The 22,999-nt window shown below is 37.2% G+C and overlaps 1 protein-coding gene across 4 annotated transcripts in view; it reads right to left on the bottom strand.

The window, feature by feature from the left end:
- Not3 (CCR4-associated factor Not3) overlaps positions 1-22,999 on the bottom strand; it is a 42,483-nt gene that overhangs the window by 14,862 nt on the left and 4,622 nt on the right. For 2 of the 4 annotated variants that reach the window (XM_087351368.1, XM_087351369.1), the window contains exons 3-9: positions 14,836-14,991; positions 14,304-14,483; positions 11,459-11,578; positions 5,618-5,800; positions 4,801-4,921; positions 4,248-4,376; positions 3,498-3,778 (exon numbers count right to left, since the gene is read on the bottom strand). In XM_087351368.1, the coding sequence (XP_087207494.1) occupies positions 3,498-3,778; positions 4,248-4,376; positions 4,801-4,921; positions 5,618-5,800; positions 11,459-11,578; positions 14,304-14,483; positions 14,836-14,991 (1,170 nt within the window). Of the gene's footprint in view, positions 1-3,497; positions 3,779-4,247; positions 4,377-4,800; positions 4,922-5,617; positions 5,801-11,458; positions 11,579-14,303; positions 14,484-14,835; positions 14,992-16,522; positions 16,601-17,596; positions 17,743-22,999 lie in introns of those variants that run through there. The other 2 variants (XM_087351370.1, XM_022080684.2) reach the window with 2 other exon arrangements.

Genomic DNA, 22,999 nt, shown 5'->3' with positions numbered 1-22,999 from the left:
ATGTTCAATGGTACAAGGAAAACTCTGTCCTAAGAAATCATTCTGATGGGTTAATTAAGCATCCAACCCATGTCTATTTAGCATCAGACATAAGACCAATTGTGCAGTCAGGTTCTATACAATCCTTAGCAATACTTTACAAAATTATTAAACACAGAGTCCACTTAAGATAGTTCCAAAGAACAGAAAATACACCTATATTCTATGAAGTATAAATGAAAAACAAATTTTCTAACCCTCCAGCAACCAAACAACTGACAACTATGAACAACAACAAACATGCTTGCAGTTACCATACCTATGCCATTGACTGTTAAATACTGCCTATGCCAGCAGGCATATTTGCAATGAAATACCCCTGGAACTTTTCTGAACCCAATATGCTTTTAGATATTCCACAGAACATTACTTGGGGGGGGGGGGGGGGGGGGGGGGGAGAGAGAGAGAGAAGTTGTGTGAATTAACAGAAACCCTTATATTTGCTGACTTATCAGGTTTGGTGACCAGTCACTCTGTTGTGACAAATGTATAATACCTGAATTTTGTTGTAAGAGTTCACTTACATTGTATGATTTGGGAGATAAGAACAATAATAAAAAAATCATGCAACTACAAATTTTCTTAAATTTGGTGATGGCATTAAAAAATGTTTTTCTGATAACAGGGAAATATTTTTCATCATACATATCGACATAGCAGGAATATTATAAAAAATGTATGCAGGCCGGACACAACAAACTGGAGGGTCACATGCGGCTTGTGGGCTGAGAATCCATTTCAACATGACAGTGTTGAAAATGACAACAATCCAGCTTCTTTCTTATAATTGAAAGAGAAGCAAGAATTTTCAGAAATATGTTGGAGACAATTGTCATGCAGTTTCTAATTTGAATAAGTGAACAAGCCTCACCAATGGCTAAATTCAGATTACTAGCAGTGCAGTGGCCATGAATAGTTAAGTGGACCCTTTTGTCTGCTGTGCACTTGAAGAAGTGAGCCCATACTCATCACAATGGGAACCTGACATCTCACTGATGTACACTTGTCTACCATTCAGCTTACCAACCATCGCCAAAGCACCACTACAAACTTGTCTTTGGGGAACTTCATTTTTAAAATGTATCTCTCAGGGTGCCCAGATGATAGAGGCAGTAAGGACCCCTGAAATGTTGGTAAATTTCTACCAGAATATAGCATTGCTACAACCAAGAACACAGCCATCTTTATATGTGGTACCATGAAAAACTTTTAAATGCTTCTTAGTTATGCTAGCAGAGGAAAAAAAGTGTAACAATTACTTAAGGTTATTAATACTACATTTGTTCATAACTGATTGATTTTTGGGCCATATAATTTCACCTTTATTGTTCATATGATGCAACTTGCTTGTAGTCAGTCACTATACTGACTGAGCTACCCTGGCCACCAGGAGTGAACGCATAACTGAAGCGTTGTTGCCTGTATGCTAGCCCTGATGTCACCTGTCAGCCCGAAGCTCCCCTGGCCATCCAGTCTGTACTACGGTCCATTTATGTGTAATACTCTCTCCCAATCTCCCCTGTGACAATGTAGTCAAGGTCAACCTGGCTGCTGCTTATGCCAGTTGTGCAAAAACTGTGCAGGTGTGAACATGGTGTACTCATGAGAAGAACACATGTTCATTCTAACACTACTTTGCATCAAAATCATTTGCTGCTGTTTGTGAAGAACTTAGCAATGTGTATCCTGTAAAGAAAGTAAGATGATAATACACCAACTGGCAACAAACCTTGGGGACACAGGAAGCATTCTTGTGTTATTCTTCCTGCCCTCTCATTTGTGGGTGTGCCATGGGTTTGGGCGAGTTCATATTCCGATATTGCTTCACAAATGGGTGTTTCGGTTAGTCGCGTTTCAATTGTGGACACATGAGTATGTATTGCAGACACTGTTGAGATGTAATACTAACATACAGACAAACATTCAGTCACTTTTAAGATGCCTCCTATAAAAAGTAAATTGTAAGGCAAAGTTATTCATAGCCAGACATGATAGGTTGTGGCCTATGTATATATATTCATGAAAAGAGAGGCTGATGCTGGAGTTCCCACAAACTTCAACAAAACCCAGAAAAGAGTGGCAGAGGCAACAGGAGTATTGGAGAGGTCTGTTACAAGAACAGTGAAAGATATGAAAACCATAGAATCTGGTGCATCGACTTCATTCATGACTCCTCATAAAGAAAGTTTTGTATCATCTCCTAAATCAACGCTGGACAACTTTAATGAATGTTATTTGTACGACTGTTAATGACTTTTATATCGCTGACTAAAGAAAATCCATGGTAAGTAGGTCCAGTAAATTGGGTTTACAGGGAGCCTATCAACTTTAAGAAACGTGCTAATGAGGTTAGGTTTTGGGTGGACAAAACATAGAATAATCGACAAATCCTCATGCAACACCATATCAGAGCTTTGAGGATACCATATTTAAGATACATAGCAAAGTACAGAAGTGAAGGTAGACCCATAGTTTTAATGGATGAGACATACAATCATGACTCACCCAGTGCAACGAAAAAGTGTAACAATGGTTTATCGCCAAATAAACAATGGTTCATCTGTTTATCAACAAATCAACAATAATGGTTACCTAAGGAACATCTATTTACTCAGCATTTTTGTTAGCTAGGAAACGTTGTTACACTTTTTCGTTCCACTTACCTTACATTACCTTACCTTACCTTACATTACATTACATTACCTTACCTTACATTACATTACCTTACCTTACATTTCATTACATTCAGCTACTACAGACCCATCTTAAGCGTAACTAATTCAAGTTAAATAAGCAATGTCTTAATCAAACTTATCTCAAATGTAAAGCATGTATGAAGGAAATATTTAGAATAAAGCCAATATATAAAATTCCTTTCCCGTATAGACGTATTTACGTCAAATTCTCTGGAACCGTGGTTCCACTGACATCTTTTTGTTAGACTAGCAGTTGTGGACCAGCAAGCTGCAGTGAAGTATGTTGCTTCTGAGAAAGTTCCCCTACTACTTTCTCCTACATTCCCCTAACATGCCAGCCAAAGGACAGGAAGAATAACACAGACCAAGGAACAAAATTGCTGAAATTATAACTACAGACACTCTCAGAATTAATAAAGTGCCAGCCGCAGTATCCTCGCGGTCTGAGGCATGATCCTTGTGCGCCAGGCTGCCATGACCGTGGGTTCGAGTCCCACTCAAGGCATGGATGTTTGTAAAAGGGGGTGAAGTCAGGGGCCTACTTGTGGTGCCCCCTCTTTGCTAAAAATGACTGACACTTGTCGCCTTGTAAATAGACTAATGGCTGAGAGGCTTAAGTCTGGCGTGGGGGGGGGGGAATTAATAAAGTACAATATGCTCTCAACCCTAAAAACAGTATGGGCATTGCCATGATTGTCCTCAACCTGCACCCCTTGTCCTGTCCCATGACTACAGCAGACAGGTTTCTGTGATAGTACTCACATCTCTGGGTGTAGGTTGTTGGTGGTGTGTTGTAGACTGCGTCTGCCCATGTGTTCCTGATGAAGGCTGGTGATGGTGATGGACTAATGCCACTGCCACTGATACAGACGTTGACGAAGACTGCTGATGGTGTAAGGATGCAGATGCAGGGGCAGAGCTAGCTGAACTCACTGATGTTACGTGTGGAGGAGATGTTGTGAGTTGTAATAATGATGGCGGTTGCTGCTGTTGCTGCAATGATGCTGTACTGGATGGCAGACTCCCATTCTCTGAACTGTGTGCTGAATAAATATAAATCCACACCATGTGAAGTATACAGTATACAAGCATACAGAAACAAAACAGCTTCTTTATATACTGTTACAAACTATGAAAGAAAACAATTCAAACTATTCCCAAAATATGGCATAAACTTACAGATAAGTTTAGAAAATATATAAACCACAAATACAATTCATACTCTAAGACTGCAAAATTTTTAATCAAGTCTATCCAACTATAGCAAAGGCATACCTGCTCAAGCAAAATCCAAGAACATTTAACCTCTGCAGTGTAATGGTTCAGAATTTCAGACATAATACTCATAATACTACAATAAATCATTTTTATTCCAAACAAGGTTGCAATATGTAAGCTACAATATTAGTTAATTTTAAACATAAAACAGGGAATACAGACAGACCAGCAGCTATTCACCCATTTACAGGCCATGAAAGCTGTCATAAAGAATAAAGTGTATCTCATACTTACATGTGTTTTTACTGGAAGTAGTGTTCGGTTGTGTGTTGGCTGCAGCAACTGCTGCGAAATTGCCAACTATGTGATTACTAAGCCCTGAACTTGGAGAACTATTGTTAGGTGTGGAGTGAGACACTGAACCTGGAAGTAATGTCAGAGGGAAAATAAAAATCATGTTCATATTAAAATCCAGAGTTAAAATTCCTGGCAATTAAAATCCTATATCAGCAACAAATATTCTCAGAATTCTAAAATATAAAAGACGGGATTAAATTATATTTATATATTCTTACCATATCTTTATTATCCTGGGATATTTCCAATCTTCAAGATCAATTCTGGGATATATTAACTATTAAATTACATTGCATAACATAATATTCAAGAATATAATGTGTACTCAAGATCTTCTGTTACTGTTTTGAATGTAATTTTATGAAGGGTTAACAGAAATAGAGATTAGGTAGACACTGAATTGAAATACAAATATAAAAAATACTGAATCAATTTATTATTTAAACCAGCAATAACCATATTTATACGAGAAACAATGTAACTTTCTCACCTGATACAGGTTTACTGGGTGTACTTGAGTTAAGGACTGGTTTCAGTGCAACTTGTGAGCAGTTGCTGGAACTAATCAAGGAATTGCTGTTGCTGACTCTGACAGCTGTTGGTTTCACAGGCTGAAATATCACAGAATTGAGTGGTTTCTTAGTTTTAGTCCTGTTATTCAAATGCATACATCTTTACTTTTGTTGGAAATGCAAACCTCAATTTAGAACTACACTCAGACATTCCACTGTGGTCCAAATGCTTGTGCCAACAGGAAACAAGAAAATCTTCAGTTTAACAGAAGTAGTATAAAAAATTCACGACTTCAGCATTTTACATGTTTATCACCAAAGAATGGAAACTGAAATAAACTGCAAATTTCAAATTGTTAATTTGATGCTTCAATTATGGATGTTATGGACTGAAACAAATCAGCATACTGTGAAATTCATAGAAACAAACAAGGATGAAATAAAACCACATCTCAGGTTCTCAACTGGAAAGATGTTGAAACTGATGAACTTCATGTTTTTTTTTTGGCCAGCCAGATGCATATGGAAACACACTAAATAGATATTCTAAAACAAAGTGTTAGTAAACATTTTCTTTTTAACATAAAAGTTTTATTTAACACATATCACAGGACAGGTACAAGTTGCTTTCACAATGTTCATATTTAGTAAGCAATAATGAACTCAAAACTTCTTTCTTTGCATGCTGAGTTTGTCAGAAATGTGATAGATACTGCTAGTGCAGGGAAACCCTCCTGCTATGACTGAAATAACTTCAGTTTTATAATAAAACACATGTTAGATTTAGCACTGTACCTTTGCTGGCAGGTCATCCTTTGTTTTTTTCTTGTCTTCGTTGGAGCTGTCACTGGAATGGTTATGCAGGGCATTAAGGGGAGGAGATGGGACAGGTGAGTTACCCGATGTGGTGGACGTTGGAGTACCTCCTGTGTCATTACTGTTGTTGCTGTCTGTTGTTGCAGATGATGGGAGGCCAACCTATAACATAAATACATCTCTTAACATCATGCTCTAATACAAACATCAATGTATTTAGTAAATGCTGCAATAAATAAGTGGGAAGGTGTACTGGAATACACAGCCTCCACATACATTCTTTGCATTCTCAATGTGGCTATATGTCCCAAATATACACGATAAAGACAGTAACAGTATAAAGTACAACTCAATGTAATATTAATGCAGTTCAGTATCTCAAGATGTTTCTGTCTCTTAAATATAACTTTATATTTCTAAATATGTTTATGTATTAAGCACACAACTGTAGAATTTGTGAATATAGAGAAGCCTTAATCATGAAGTTGCTGATGGTACACAGAAATATCATACAACCAAAAATAATCAGATAACACAAATACAGAAATTTAATACTCATAAACAAAACAATAATTTGCCAATTTTTAAAAATATATTTAGAATAATGTGGTACAGATTTCAGTGCAATGTACTCATACCTGTTTACCTTCAGTTACACAAAAGAATAAAGAGAGATGAACAAACTGCAGTCCAATTTATGTACTTCCATTACTATCACTAAAACTATAGTCACAAACCCCCTCCCCCCAGAGTGATGTGAAGCAACCACTGATGGTGGAGGAATGTAGCAAGTTCTGGAAAACATCTAGAAGATGCTGGTGACATATTCTGAAACACTACAGCATTCTGTGGAACCATTCCACAAGCTATGAATATGAGCTCCCACAATAAGCCAGAAAATAGATGAAGTAATTAGCGAGACAGCAACCAAACAAACGCTCACTGCAGGAGTGAGCATTACTGACTGACTAATGGCAGGAGACAAGAAGAACCGCATTAAAATGTAGAAGTGAACATTTAAATCCAGATAACCAGGACTGTGATTTGTAAAGTGACAGCCATTAATCTGGAAAATAAAGAATTGTAATAGTGGAATAAACCCATCTTGTGGTTTTAAACAAAGAACCCACTATGTAATAAATTACTACATTAGAATATATAAACAAAATATTTTGAATTCTTGTTTCCTTTTTCTACTGAATTATTTATCAGCAATTTATTGCAGAGAGGACAGCATAATCCCAAGCCTCGACTTTGTTCTGATATACCAAATAATTCAATACACACAAAATAGATCAAATAATACATAATGAGAATGCTCTCAATCTACCAATTTTAAGAAAAACTAACTTATTTATGAAACAAAACGTTACCTTAACTGAAAAAGTCATACTGAAAATTTGCAAAAGCGTGTTAATATAATATTTAGGTTAGTCAAACAATGCAGTGTTTAGCTTGGGGGCTAGATTGCTGGACTTGTGTGCATGTTCTTACACAACTGAATCCTAGTCAAGACCAATTTCTTTCAGTGCTTACAGTGTTACATAAATTACATACTAATAGGTGTTCTTCTTGCTGTAACGTAAGAGAAGAACACCTTGTGGGCCCATCTGTGTGTCTCACATTCTTCCCACGGGGCAGGCAATCTGCATAACTGGGGACACTGATACACAACTACAGGAACTCTTGGTTACCACCATTAGAATATATTGTTGCACAACAATGACCTTTGACCATATTTGTGGAAGAATGACCCAAGGTACAATAATTACCCCAGATGGCATTAGTGAATGAATGACCCAAGATGCAACAATGATCTCAGACTGAATTAGTGTAACAATGACCTACATAATGTGGCATAAAGAATGCCTCTGAATGTCAATGTACTCCAAAGACTACCCCTTCCAGTCTTATTATTAGGGTTTCTTCACGTACCAGCATGAGTGACGAATATCTTAGATACCTATCCATGTTTGTCATGTTTTCCCCACAAACTTGACAAACCACAAGGCTCTTACAATGAGTAAGGTGAACACAGGGCACTACATTACAAGTGTTCCTCCACCCCCAAATGTGAGGCTTCAATCCCAAGTAATGTGCCTGGAGGGCTTTTTCCCCACAGGCCATTCCCTGTTGACTGGCCTCATCTTCTGGTTTTGCCCACAGTGCCATTGACTTTGCCACCCCTGGGACTTGGGCTTCATATTCTATGCCTAGCCAAACCAGGTAACAAAATTCATAGCTATGACCTTGTATGGCTTCTGCCACAGTGAGTTAAAACCAAGACTGGAACTGCCCACATTGGGCTTGTCCCAGTGGCCTCAACCCATTTGGAAAACATCAGAGATTTCCCCTCCCACTCACTAAATCTTAATCCAAACAAGAGTTGACAGATCTGTAGCTTTGCGAATCTGGCATTTCCTTCAAACACCTAGGGCTGTCCACCTACAGAATTAATACTCAGTGCTTGGCTGATAAAGGGTTTCTCCCCAAAGGCCTCTGCAAGATTTGACCTGCCATCTCTGAGGCTTTACCACCCACATTCTTGCAACAATGGAAACAGAAGCCATTGCAGGCTCACAACAAAGATCTCACATCACATAATGTCAACAATGATCTTGGATATAATTGTTACCTCTGATACCACTGCTGCATTTGTTATTCCTTTCAAGTAAGAGTGATATAAGTCTACAGTTCCTTTGAGCTGTGGTTATAAATAAGGCAACATTCTGACATAACTACCCATAATGTAGTGTAAAGAAAATCTTTGGAATTTATGTGTACTCTAAACAGAACACCTTTTTGTTAATGCTAATGCTGCTGATGTAAGCATTATCACTATTAATACTCATTTTAATCTTGGCAAGAACTTTGAAATTTGTTGAGTAAAACACAAAAGATTCACACGATCACCATGACTTTCTTGATCATAAACAGAACTTAATAGTATCTAAAACAAAATTTGCAAGCATGTGTATGTTATATCTCCATACCAAATTTCACATGCCTGATCCAGGGGTTCATTAGTAATCACCATGTAAACCAAAAGAATATAGATTTCATGCAGCTACCATTTTATTGTTTTACACTCTACAAAACATTACATAAAAAGTTGAATATTTTTCAAAGATCTCTTATCATACACTGACTCAGAAACCTACAGTATATAGTGATAATGCCATTATAATCCCACAAGTTAATTCATCTGCCATGTTGGTATTACCAATCATAGAAACTTAAGACATGAATTTGTGGAAGCCTTCAATGGCAAATGCACACATAAAATTTAATTAAAATATATGCAGCCATTCTCAAGTTCAAATATGTGGCAAGACAAAAAAAAACAGTAAAAAAGAATAAAATAAGGGAGCTGTAAAGAAGTGTATATTCTAATTAAATGGGAATCCTAAATTTGGTTGTCTACCATGATTAAATTTTTGCATCTTCAGATTCTGTTTAAAATATTTGGCTTTGTATTAAAACCTTCTTTCATGCAAGCTACAAAAAGATACACCGTCCCAACAATACAATATGAACAGCTTTCTCAAGTCCTTGTTTCCTAGTATGAAAAAAAAATATGACTCGCAGTGAGCATGGGCATACTCTGAAATGTGACACAATGAATGCATGAACTGATTTTATCAAAACATGCATTCTTTGCAAGTTGTGCATGAAATGACTAAGTACAGGGCTGACCATGTCTGTCTGCTTATGCTCATGTTCGATTCATGAACTGCTAAATGGATTTTGAAGAAATTTAAAATGGATGTTATGCCACTGGAAGTTACCCTAAACTCATATGTTTAGTTTCTTACAACTGGTAATTATAATGGATAAATTCAATTGTGAGGTGAGGCAACATTGCCATATAATATAGGGTCATACAATAATGCAGGGTAACTGGCCTTAAAAAGCATACAATTTTGGTACAGTAATTCTTTTTAGAATGTAACATAACATGGAAGCGTGTTGACAAAAATAAAAGGGGAGGGGTTGAAATACCTTGCCAGGATTCAATCCTATGACTACCTGCAGATGAGTCCAATACACTATGACAGATCTAACTCACACTGTGGTATACTCCAATTAATTTAACTTAGTTAAAGAAGACATTAAGAATAAATGATCTGCAAGTTAGAAATTACAGCTGTTTAAGATAACAGACATTTCCTTTTATGAAACTAAGGTGTTCTCTCAATAATCAGTTTCTGACAAACAAATAAATCAGAAGATAAGAGAGAAAATAATGTTTAAAACCATGTTCATATGTTTAATGGTAATACTGAAATGTACATAAACTGGGCTGAAATTTGCTCCAGTATCTTTTGTGAATAAGAAGAAAAATAAATAAAAGTAAAAAAAATAAATCTTATACTGAAAGATACAAACACCTGTGTTTTGACATCATCTGTGATCTATTACTAAGCTTAAGTGGACAACAATGGTTAACACTTGCATACTATGTAGTATTCAGAAACAAATATTCAAAGAACAGATATGGAAACTTCAAGTATTCTGGTACAGATTATACTTACCTAGTCTTCTTTTATAAAAGTGATTATAACAACAAATGCCTGGTATTTACAAATTGTGAAGTGCTTACTGTCAGACAAGCACAAGTGAAGTGCTACACTTATTAACAGTACAGTCCAAGTTAAATAAATTATCTTAAGTAAAGCACCTACTTTGAATGGAGTCTGCTGCACCTTCCACCACTGGCTGTGATCCATGTTTATGTCCAGCCATGGTAATACACAGCACTGAACAATGTACTTTCTTGTTTTAAGAATTTAATCAGAAGGAATGATTATGATGTGTTTGTGAACATTATCACCATCATTCAGATTCAACAGTACCCGGAAAACTATACAGGTAAACCTTGATTTACGCCAGGGATGCATTCCTGGACAAACTGGAGTAAATTGAAACTCTTTTTATAATGTAAATCAATGGGAAGTCAATGATATGCTATCCCGGCACCCAAACATTGACGACTTAAGTTCCTCAAAAATTGACTTTGCCTTATCCATGACAGCAATTTCAGTCAAGGGAATGTTTTTCCGATTCATGTCATCCACCCATAGCAACAATAATTTCTCCATTCTTTCTAAAAGTTTACTTCTGCTATAACTCACTTGCGTTGCACTTACTCTCGTACCCTGTACTTCTGCACAAAATACGATGGGTATCACCACTTTCTATTCTACGAATTACGTCCATCTTATCTTCTAACGCAATAGACCTATGCAAGTTTTTAGCAACACATTCACTTCTCTTACCAGACATTGTGGCTCTTCTACAATTTATAAATATAAAACAGTTGCTACTGCAGAATAGTGGCCGAACAACAACACAAACATGTTTAGCACACAGTTTTCAGCACATTCAATGTGTCAACAAGAAATGTACTGAGCGCATTTTTCCTTACTCCCTTATCAGGCTGAACGCAAATGACTCACCGTGAAGAGTGACCAATGTTAACGTGACTGTTGCGCAATGTTGGCGGATTTTTAGGAGATTATCTCGCAACTACTTAGCAATGAGTGCAGAGGTGACTGTTTATAATTTTTAATCAAAATCAGAGATGTAAAAATTATGATTTAGTATAAGAATCAGTACAAGAAACATTGTAAAACGTTATAAATAATAGTAAAAATATATATTTTTCCACTTTTTGACTTGCTTGTTTCAAAAGTGGCGTTATTCTGAATTGGCGCAAATTGAATCAGTGCAAATCGAGGTTTACCTGTATTTTAAATATGAACAAAATGTGACATGAAATGTAAAAAATACATTAATATACATATGAAATACACTTACTCCTGACAATTCTATTTCATCCAACCCTATGATGTCATCATAAATATATTCATTCTCTTCAAAGTCTGGATCTTGTGAAGATTCTATATAGTACTCTATATCATCCTTAATCCTCCTTATCTGAAACAAAGCAGAAGAACATTCCGTTTCACTAAAAATTAAAACAGATTATAATCTATTATCAGAATGAAGAAAAATTTATACAAATTTGTGTTATCTATATACAGACTGACAGTAAAAACAAAATAAACTGGATTACATGTGTTTCAAAGCTTGCAATGAATACGAGGTGCGATCGAAAGGTTTCCAGACTGCGCGTATAAAACCCGTACACTTATCTCAGGTATTAAATTCATCCATCACCCTCGAAGTAGTTCCCCTGGGAGTGAACACAACGATCCCAGCGCCGCTGCCAAGCCTGGAAGCATCCCTGGAAATCTTTCTTTGTCAGCCTGTCAAGCACCATCTGCGATTCTGCCTGAATATCTTCTACCGTCTCAAATCTCCTTCCCTTTAGCTGAATTTTCATCTTTGGGAAGAGCAAGAAGTCACACGGAGCTTAGAAAGGAAGTTGGGGTCGGTTCTTGCAAGATCTTTGAGCTCCTGACAAACGAGAGGTCGATTCTGCTTCTGGTCCTCAGACAGGATGCGTCGCATGTGGAGTTCTTCCTTTAGAATCAGCTGACAGGTCCCATAGCCTATCCCAACAATGTCGCACAAGTCGCTGATGGTACGACGTCGATCTTCGTGAATGGCCTGCCGAATCTTCATAACATTTTCGGGCGTTGTGCTCGAAGATGGTCGTCCAGAATGCTCGTCATCATCGACAGAGGTTCGGCCATTTTTAAAACGTGAATGCCACACAAACGTTTGTGCACGACCCATTGCGGACTCCCCAAATGCTTGCTTTAGCATTTCATAGGTTTCCATAGCCATTTTGGCGAGTCTTTGGCAAAATTTGATGCACACGCCATACCGAAATCGCAGGAGGGTCAGTGTAATGCACTAACAAAACGCCCGTAACTAAGAAACAAATGCTAATTCGATGATGCCGGCTGGCACACTGATTCACTATGAATGTAGGCCGCACCCCCTAGCGGCAGAAGCTCGTACTACATCCGGTTCGCCCTCTATTGACACAGTCTTGAAACTTTCCGATCGCACCTCGTATTTCAATAAACTAAATGCAATTTATATTCATAGTGATGTCTATAGTATTTCTCTATGTTCAAAATACTATTATTCTATTATCCTTCTGCTGTGCACTCAATGGTCCTGGGTATCATGTTCAGTATTTCAGAAATACAACTTAAAATTTACCAGGCAGTAAACAAAATCCACTTGCCCAGTCTCACAGTATGCTTCATACAGAAATGATGTAACTGTCACAGAATAAAAAACAAAAAAGCCAACTTGACCATTCTAGTAAATATTATTCTGTCTCACATAAATTATGTTCCACGACAGCATGTGGCCAGCCACACTTTTTGTGCTGCAGTTTGCATACATAATTTTGGTTGGAACCAAATGAAAGGAGGCTACTTTGAAAATCCAGACATGGACAGGAAATTAATATTCCTTTAAAAAAAGTCTGGGAAGGTATAAACAGGATTCATTATGTTCAGGACAGGGATCAGTAGCAATGTCTCACATACATGGTAATAAATCACAATAATCTGCTAAGATGTCTCATGCTATTCAATTCAATTCTTTATTATTTGTGTGCTGTATCAACAGCCTGATGGCCAATTACAGATACAGCACAGAGATAAACTCACAAACACAATAAAACATAAAAGGTAAAACAAGCAATATATAAAATACATTGATACGGAAAAAATACACAAAAAATTTCTACTAACTACATTAGGAAATTTGTAAAAATAACATGAATCAATTAAGTAAATTATACTATTATAAAATGTGAACAAGTGTGACAATTTTCGTCTCGAATATGTCCAAATCCCTGCAGACGACATTAGCAGCTGATGCGCATCTAGCAGAAGGACTGTTTTTGATCAAAGGGCTAAAACTGAACATAGAAAAATTTCTCAGATTCCGAGCAGGAATGCGGAGACCGACAGCTTCCAGAAGGGAAGGACAGCATTTAAAACCATGGTAAACCTGTGCAAGGAACAGTGCATCACTGCAATGCCTTCCCCTACGCAGGGTCTGGAGTTTTAAAAACTCTAACGCATCAGCGTAGCTGTAATGAACTTGGGGGAGGAAACGATAGTAGCAAAGGGCTGCAAACTTCTGCTGGATACATTCCAGTTTGTTGGCATCAGTAGTCATAATAGAATTCCAAACGACCGAGGCGTACTCGAGCTTGGATCTAACTAAGGTTACATATAACATATACAGACAATCGAGAGAAGAGAACGAAAAGGTTAATGTGCGAACAAGACCCAGCAACTTAATACAATGTGAAAATATGTGGTCAACATGGTTGTGAAATCGGAGCTTGGAGTCGATAAATATTCCCAGGTCTTTAATGGTATCAGTACGTTTAACATTATTAATTTCACCGCCATATAAATATTGTACTGCATATTTTTGTGTAGATACTACAATGTCAAATTCAGCAATCACAACTAATCCAACATCTTCTTGGACAACAATCTGTCAGCTGCATATAAAAGCCCAACATTTCGGAGACCATCTCCATCATTAGGGGAATGAATGTATGAAACACCTATGCTTTTGCCCACAACTGATATGACTATACTCCATTCTGGTTTGCTTTTCCCTGTTCACTGTCAATTTAGGAATTTTCCTTTGCTTGGTACTTAACCCAAAATTCTTTCTTTACACAGTAACAATAAGAATGTAAACATCTGCTCACCTGACTAACTTCCACAGACATATTGTCCAACATTCGCAGAAGAGTTTCCAGTTTACGAATGTGGTACCGGTGTTTTTCAACTTTGCTTTTCAGATCCTCTACTCGGTCCTGCTTGTCTTTATCTAACCTCTTCTTCTTCCCCGCTAACAGAGACTCAATCTCGCACTCAAACTGGTCCAGCTGCGGAAACACAAATTCATCATTTTATAATTCAATTCCTATTATTCCCCTAAACTCCCTGTTATATTTCTTACATATTAAATTTGGTATGAAAATAGATCATTCACATCTCTATACCTTTCATGAGAAATAATGTTTATGAGTCAATGATCACAAATGTGACAATCATTGTGATATTTTCAAGTTATGCCTGGCTAATTCAACACAGACAAAATTAGTAATGAAGTATTCTTTCCCCAAAGGAAAAACAAGACGACAATAATATCTGTAAAACATGATACTGACATAACTGAAAACTTTATGTTTTACATAAAACTCAGTGTTTTGCAGATAAAGCAAAGCATTAGCTCACTTTGAGATTGAGGGCATCAATGGAAGTTGCCAGCCATCCTGCAGTTTCATCACGTTCCTTTTGTGCAGGGTCCAGTTTCTGTGCAGCACCCAGACCTTCTTTGGAGTACGCTTTGGTCTTTGTTTCTCGTTCCACAACCTTGAACCTCTCCATTTGCTGCAAGTAATCCAAACATAAAACCTGACTTAGGTTTCTTGGCAGAGACCAATTACTGTGCATAGAGCATTTAGTGTGAAAAGTCTTAAATTGTATGAAAATGTCAGGTGTGACATGCTGTTTGGAAGTTTTGAGCATGATTCTGACATATGATTTGAAGCTTTCACAGCGACATAACTCAATAAAATCTTCTTGGGTGATCAGTCACGTCAAATGGTTAAACAATAAAACTAATGTGACCAACTAGTTTGGTTGGTCACATCAGAACCCTGATGATGGGGACAGAGACAGTCCCTGAAACGTCAGTTTTATTGTTTAACCATTTGATGAGGCTGATCGCCTGAGAAGATTTTAATGATTCTGACATTTCTAAATTTTAGGCACCTGTCAAAACGTGTTTTGAAAATATAGCACTGAGTATTTGACTGGACTGTCAGGAATTTTTGTGATTTTTACTCATATAAATACATAATAACCCAACCCTTATTAGTTTAGACCTGTACCTTAAAATTACATTCTTTTAGCAAAACAGGAAGAAAAAAGAATAATGTGCAGCATAAGGCATTGTATATTAAAAAACATGTTTGTAACTGCTTCCTGGTGTGATCAGGAAATGGTACTTACAGCATTACAGATTAGCAGTCAGTTATGTTTTTACACCAATCTTAGTTCGTTATGCATTTAGTAAACTGGAATTATCTTTGTTTTTATACAAATATACTTTTTCTATTACTCACTGTCTAACTTACTGCTTCAAGTTGTTTAAAAGTTTACTGTTGTTTACTGTACGACAATCTTTACAAGCTAGAAAACAGATAATCCCATAGATTTCATACACCTTTTGTGTGGTGTGCGTGTATACTATGGAAACTTTCATCTAATGAATAGAACATTCAAACAGGAAATATAGAGCTGAAAAATGTTTTCTTTGGTTCTGAGGCCCACTCAACACCACATCCAGCCAATACCAGGGGTTTTCCTCAGGAGATAAAGTGGCTGAGGTGTGAAGTAAACCACTCACCCAGATACAGCGCCAAGGTTAAGAATGCATGGAGGTATACCACTACTCCCCATATATATGCATGGTGCGATGCTTAATTAAGTATTGGCGACAATTTTACCTTTTCCTTAGCTCCAAAACTCCTTGTGGCACACAATGCCAGCACCAACATACTTAACAAAAATACCATAACAAATGTTGAATACTTTTTTAAGATCTGTTACCACACATCATTTAAGGACCCTGTATCAAATGGCACCAACACTCTCACTTCACAGATTTGTGCACATGCCATTACCATTTGTAGCAAATTGGAAGTATAAATTGTCATCAAAACCTGTCCAGCACCTCCATTAACAGGGCAATAATGATGGAGGCAGCAAGGACCTCTGAAATGCTGGTAGACTTCAACCAGACTATATGATCGTCATCATCATACTCACCACAGGAAGAACCTCAAATCCTACTATGTAAACAATTCACCACGCAGCTTTCTACATTTAATTTTGTTTGTTTCACCTATCACAATACCTTGAAACAGACTTTCTTCAGGACCCTCTCACACTCTAACACTAGTTAGGCTTAGCAACATCTACTTAACATTCTGGCAGTAAACAGATTATACATTTTTCTGATCTACAATATGTATTAATAGTTATTGCAATTGTTTATAGTAATGCAGTTATTGTTATAAACAATATTATAATTATAAACAATCTTTGTTTATAATTATAGTCTTTGTTTCCTAGAAATGCTTGTAAGATTTTGCAACTGTCAAGTATTTTCACTTACTGTAGCCCAATGAATGAGTTCTGTATACTTTATGTTGTCAAACATACTGCACAATGAGTATGATACTAATCCTTCAATTGTCAAAATTACTCAGAAGATTTTAACCATTCCTTAATGGTGTAGTATCTTAATTATTAATTATTCTCAGAATAACTTAAAGGTAAAGCGTCTTTTGTATATTTTCTTGGCTTACAAATGTAATGTCTGCTTTAATATGTAGGATTTCTTTACCAGTAATAAAGGCTCTAATCTATTACCTATAACTACTCTTTGCTATTCTCAAACACAGTTTCTAGAAAATGTACATGTTGTGCACTACACAATGGAAAGGATGGATTAGGTTACAATCATCTTACTTATCCCCTAATTTCCTCAACATTGGATATTAATGTTGCAGAACCAAATATGGAAAAAAGTGTGGGAGGGAGGAAAACTTTGGAAATATTCAATCCCACAATCAAATATCGACATACAAACACAAAATTTAGTTCTACTTTACCAGCTGAACATAATGAATGGTCTTTCATGATAGATGTAACTAATCATCAATTTTTCCTTGCTCCTCAAGCGAACATTTCTTTTATCCTTAAACAGTGATATTTAAACTAAACTATTATTGCTAGATGAATGGAGGTATTCTAACACGGTAATTAAATTTTAGTGCAAGCTATCAGAAAAATTTAAATATTTTGATAAAAATTATAAATTCATAAAATAAATGGTTTTAATAAAAAAAAGAATGTGCAATTTAAATTTTGTTAACACAGCTTTTTATTTAGGATAATAAATATTTGCACATTTTCTTCTACTTACTTTCTGATAGAGAGAGCTGTGCTTCTGATTGAAGATTTGCATCTGTGGTATTTTCAGACGAAGAAGAAATTTGTTTCCACATATAAACCAACTTCACATTTCTGGCACTTCATGCCGGCTTTTCTCATAATCACATGTGCTGCTGTCTGTGAAGTGTAAGAATCAAAGGATATATAGACCCTGTCCTACTTTGTGTTGCCTTTAAAACACATACAGAATTATTCCATTGTCACCCAATAGTTTATCTGTCTCATATGCAGTATTCAATTTGTATGATTTTTGTGCATAAGGAAATCATTTCAGTCACCCACATCAGAGACGAAAAAGTCCTTTGTTGAGTGTGCTGAACTATTGTTGATATTACTAATTCTCCATAGCCAGCAGTTTGATGATATGCACAAAAAACATATAAACAGCCAGTGGACTTCCTCCAGGTAGTTTACATGTGGTGCCTCTTATCTTTATATCCACAAGGAAATCCCATAAATTCATGGACAGTGCTGCTGTTACTTTTTCTGTTATTCTTTCTCTCCTCCTACTTCCCTTTGCTGCTGAACTGGTAACAGTCGTGGTTATGGTTCATCACCAGTTTGCTTCTACTAACAGTAGTTTTATAATTTATGCAAAGAGCATGAATGCAGACAAATTCAGGTGGTGTCTATGTGCTGTTCTCAGTGTGGGATGACAGAATCATCTGCAAAGCTGGTTGCTGTAGTTATTGTTGTTATGATTACTGTTGCTGATATTTTTCTCATTCTTAGTCTTACTGCTGAGCTGCGAATGGTTGTGGTTCTAGTTCATCAGTGGTTTGCCTCTAACACTAGCAAATTGATAACTCCTGCAAACAACAAAAAAACTGACAGACTTCGGGTGTCATTTATGTGTGGTATCTCAATGATTTTCTTTCCATGAGGGCCTCTTGGAAATTCATGGATAACACAGCTGATCCCGGTCTGAGATGGAACCGTGTAAGGCTGGTTGCAGTAGCATCAATGCTGTTGCTTTTATTTTTGTGCATCATCTTCTTGCTACTGAACTGGTGATAGTTGTCATCATGATCCATTTTCTGGCATTTACTCTTTTGTTCTATGAATAAATATCACTGACACTTCTAGAAATTGTTCAGTTTCTTCTGAATGGAGTTTCTTGACGTCATTATTGAAAATGACCAAATGGTGAGAAAAACAGTTTCATATCACTGAGACTCTAATACAAACAGCAGTCTGCATTATGTCAACCTCTAGTGAAATATTAAGTTGTAAATATTATGTTGCCCTCTAAGATTTGTAACATAAGCATGCTGTGTTTTTATGTTACCCCTCAAGACTGCCTACAATTCTCCTTGAAATTACCCAGAAATTATGCATATATGCCAGTAACCCAGATCTACTTGCAATGTTGCCAAATGTAACACTCCCTACACAAGCCACTTGTAATTATGTCCTTGCAGCTTATGTTACTATACTGACCCACATTCAACTTAAAGATTAACCTTAAAAGGATGGATGTCAATATACTAATAACTCCCCTCCCTAACCAATACTGACTCATGATGAAAGTCTTGCGTACAGCTATTTCTTGGTTCAAATATTAATATGGCCACTAATATTAAAAAAAATGATAACTTACTCTGTAACAGGAGCAAGATTTATCTTACATAAACATTTCCCTTGGGCCAACAAATTTTATTTCTTATGGTACTGGTATTAAAATCCAAAATGCACAACCTCTCCCTCTAAATATTCCTTACATTATAATAAATGCCAAGTTGTGTAAAATGGTAGACTACCAATAGGCCTATTGCAGGTCTATGTCATTATGTTTGGTAATGCACTGTTACTGGTTGACAATTTATATTCATTTGCAGTTCTGTATGCCTGACTGTAATACACAACAGTGATTTGATCTGTACTAACAGTGATTTAGTATGGGAACAGAATGGGATAAATAAAGAACTGACTACTGGTTCAGAAAAAAAGCCCACAGGCCCTCAATATGGCTGGGTCCTCATGCCAAAACAAGACTATTTACTACACAGAGAAGTGTAATAGAGTTTATCTGCTGGAGGACAACAAGGGCCAAAACAGCTGCTAACATACAACAGAATATTCTTTACCATATGATTTGTCTGCTTTAGTCTTAGTAAATTATTCTTATTATTTTAGAACACATAAACAGCAACCTACTACATTAGATAGCTGTTAGAAACACAATAATTATCAGTTTATTATTTGTTATTTAGTCTATTTAATTCAGCAGACTTTAGTATGCAAACACATCCCTGAAAGTGGATCACAAACAAAACTCTTTGACACTGTATGAAGCCCACAGATCCACTTCAGACACAAATGTCTGATTTCACAAATACACAAAGCTTTTAATATCATGACTTAACAGGACAATAGCATTCCATTTGGCCACTCACAACACGACACACACATACCCTTTTGGCAGTTAACTGATAATATGCGTCATTCTAAACCAAACTAAGATTCGGATGCCACATAGCAAATTACAGGTAACTCAGGTAACAGGTGTTTGCCACAATCTGACCTATGATTTCAGAGATATCGAGAGCTGTCTAGGGTCAATGACCATCCACCCCCATGCCACAGTATCTATGTTCCTAGCAGCAGCTCTCAAAGTGTGATTTGAGAAACCAATTTTTCAGTATAGATTTAACAGCATTACAAGAACTGTACAGGACATAACTAAAACAACGGGTTACTACATTATCGACAGTGAAAATGTGTGCTGTGTTACTGACAAATATATTTCTCTTTATAACAAAATAAGCCCAACAAAATAGTTTTGTTCAAATGTAATATGATTTTTTTAAAACTGTACAATTCAAATAAAGATTCATGGCAAAATTTCAACAAAATCAGTTTACCAATTCTTCAGCTGCTTTATCCATATGTACACACAGAAAGATGGAGTGCTTACAATAGTGCTCTGTAGCATTTGTCATGACTAAAAATATAATTTATTCTGATAATTGGTGGCAAGTCAAATTATTATATTAGCATTAAATTATAGCATAGCTCAGTGAATATAGTGACTGGCTACGGACTGGGTGACCAGGGTTCAATCCCCGATGGAGGCAGAGGATTTTTTTCTCCAGCCTCTGCTTCCAGACCAGTTCTGGGGCCTACCTAGCCTACCAGGGTACTTTCTGGGGGATAAAGTGCAGCTGGAGCATGATACTGACCACTCACCCCCATCTAATATCAAGGTCAAAAATGAATAGGAGCTATACCACCTCTCCCTCCAAGCACCTACATGGTAGGACAGCTTTACTTTTTTATATAATTACAAGGAATTTTGGGATGATCATTACCTAGTCCAAAGAAAATCTGTCACATCCTGTTCTAAAATAAATGTAAATCTACAGAATACCTGTTAATGAACTACACTGGATTGCATCTGTTATTGGCAATTAAAACTCATGACACCTTCAAATTTGTAAGGCAATCTGTATGTTTTATTGTGGTTAGTGTAAAGCTTGAAAATATTCACAGACAACACTGGTTGCTGCCCCTTATTATTATGAAGCCATTATATTTCGAACAAAGTTACAAATGTCTATACAGAACAGAACTTTCTTACCAAAACTTTAAATTTTTGTTCTGATAACTATAGAATTCCAAGTCACACAGTTCAAAGAGAGACATTACTTTTACGTCAAAAGTGTTACATTAATACTTGATGTGAATGTAAAAAGCTGTAGACTTGAACTTTCTACTTTAGTGGTACAATCTATGTTAGAAAAGCCAGACTATTCAATAAAATTTAAGAAAACTTGTAAGACAGATCTCTGTACACAAAGCAACAGACAGCAAATGTGGCAAAATTAAATATTTTTCATGGTTTTACTACTTGTAAGACTTGAGGTTCTCACAGTGGTGAGTATGAATATTTCTGTCTTCTGGGTTGTTGCGCTGTGTAGTCTGGTCGATGTTAACCAACGTTTCAGAGGTCATACTGCCTCCGTCATCAGGGTGATGAATATGCCAATAGGGTGTGAGGTGCTAGGTTTATAGGCTGGAAAGTGAAAGGTGTAGCTTGCCCCGAGCCAATGGGAGCAGGCATGGGAGTGGACCAATGGTAGCACGTGGGCGAGAGTGGGAGAGAGAGAGAAAGTAGAGGGAGAAAGGTTTAGTTTGGTTGGATGGATCTGGGCCCTGAAACGGGCTATGTTAGTGGTCTGGTTGGTTCTGGGGGCGAAGGTGGGAGAGAAAGTAGAGAGAGCAAGTTGAGTTTGGTTGTATGGATCAGGGCCCTGAAAAGGGCCATGCTAGTGGTCTGGTTGGTTCTGTCGGCGCACTCTTGCTCGCTCGCGGAGTCCTCGAAGTGTGTGAATAAGAGGCTTCCAGGACCGGCTCAGGTGAAGTCCATCTTCCCTGTTAAAGTTATCGGGATGTAGTTCGATCTCGATGGCTTCCCTGATTATCCGATCCATGTAGCCGGATAATCAGGGAAGCCATCGAGATCGAACTACATCCCGATAACTTTAACAGGGAAGATGGACTTCACCTGAGCCGGTCCTGGAAGCCTCTTATTCACACACTTCGAGGACTCCGCGAGCGAGCAAGAGTGTGCCGCCAGAACCAATCAGACCACTAGCATGGCCCTTTTCAGGGCCCTGATCCATACTACCAAACTCAACTTGCTCTGTCTACTTTCTCTCCCACCCTCGCCCCCAGAACCAACCAGACCACTAACATAGCCCGTTTCAGGGCCCAGATCCATCCAACCAAACTAAACCTTTCTCCCTCTACTTTCTCTCCTTCTCCCACTCTCGCCCACGTGCTACCATTGGTCCACTCCCATGCCTGCTCCCATTGGCTCGGGGCAAGCTACACCTTTCACTTTCCAGCCTATAAACCTAGCACCTCACACCCTATTGGCATATTCATCGCCCTGATGACGGAGGCAGTATGACCTCTGAAACGTTGGTTAACATCGACCAGACTACACAGCGCAACAACCCAGAAGACGGAAATATTCGTTTTACTACTTATTAACTAATTCCGCAGTGCAGATTCTATTTTGAGAAGGTAACAGTCACTTGCTCCCATCTTTTATAGAACATAATAACACAGCAAATCCTACTCGAATGCGGATGCAATTATATACGTGAAAATAAATACGAACAATTATTTTCCAAATGCAGAAAATTAGTTCATATGAAATATATCAAACATGCACATGTATTTGTGTAACAAACTTCATTTGTTTTATTCAGCAATTGTATGTGCATAAATATTAAACTCAACTGTCATCGCACAATTTCTTTCTTCTTTCTTCCTTCACTCTCTCATTATCTCACCCAGGGTCTCAGCCTTGCTTACGCTGTTACTGTGTTAACTTGTGTCATACTGTTTTCCCATATTTTACTGT

This window comes from Zootermopsis nevadensis, unplaced genomic scaffold (assembly GCF_977971745.1).
Source record: "Zootermopsis nevadensis isolate Lab colony 2312 unplaced genomic scaffold, Znev_1.0 Znev_ptg000019l, whole genome shotgun sequence".
In the NCBI taxonomy this organism is placed as follows: domain Eukaryota; kingdom Metazoa; phylum Arthropoda; class Insecta; order Blattodea; family Termopsidae; genus Zootermopsis; species Zootermopsis nevadensis.
Note: the sequence above shows the minus strand (reverse complement) of the source record. Positions and strands in the feature narration are given on the sequence as shown.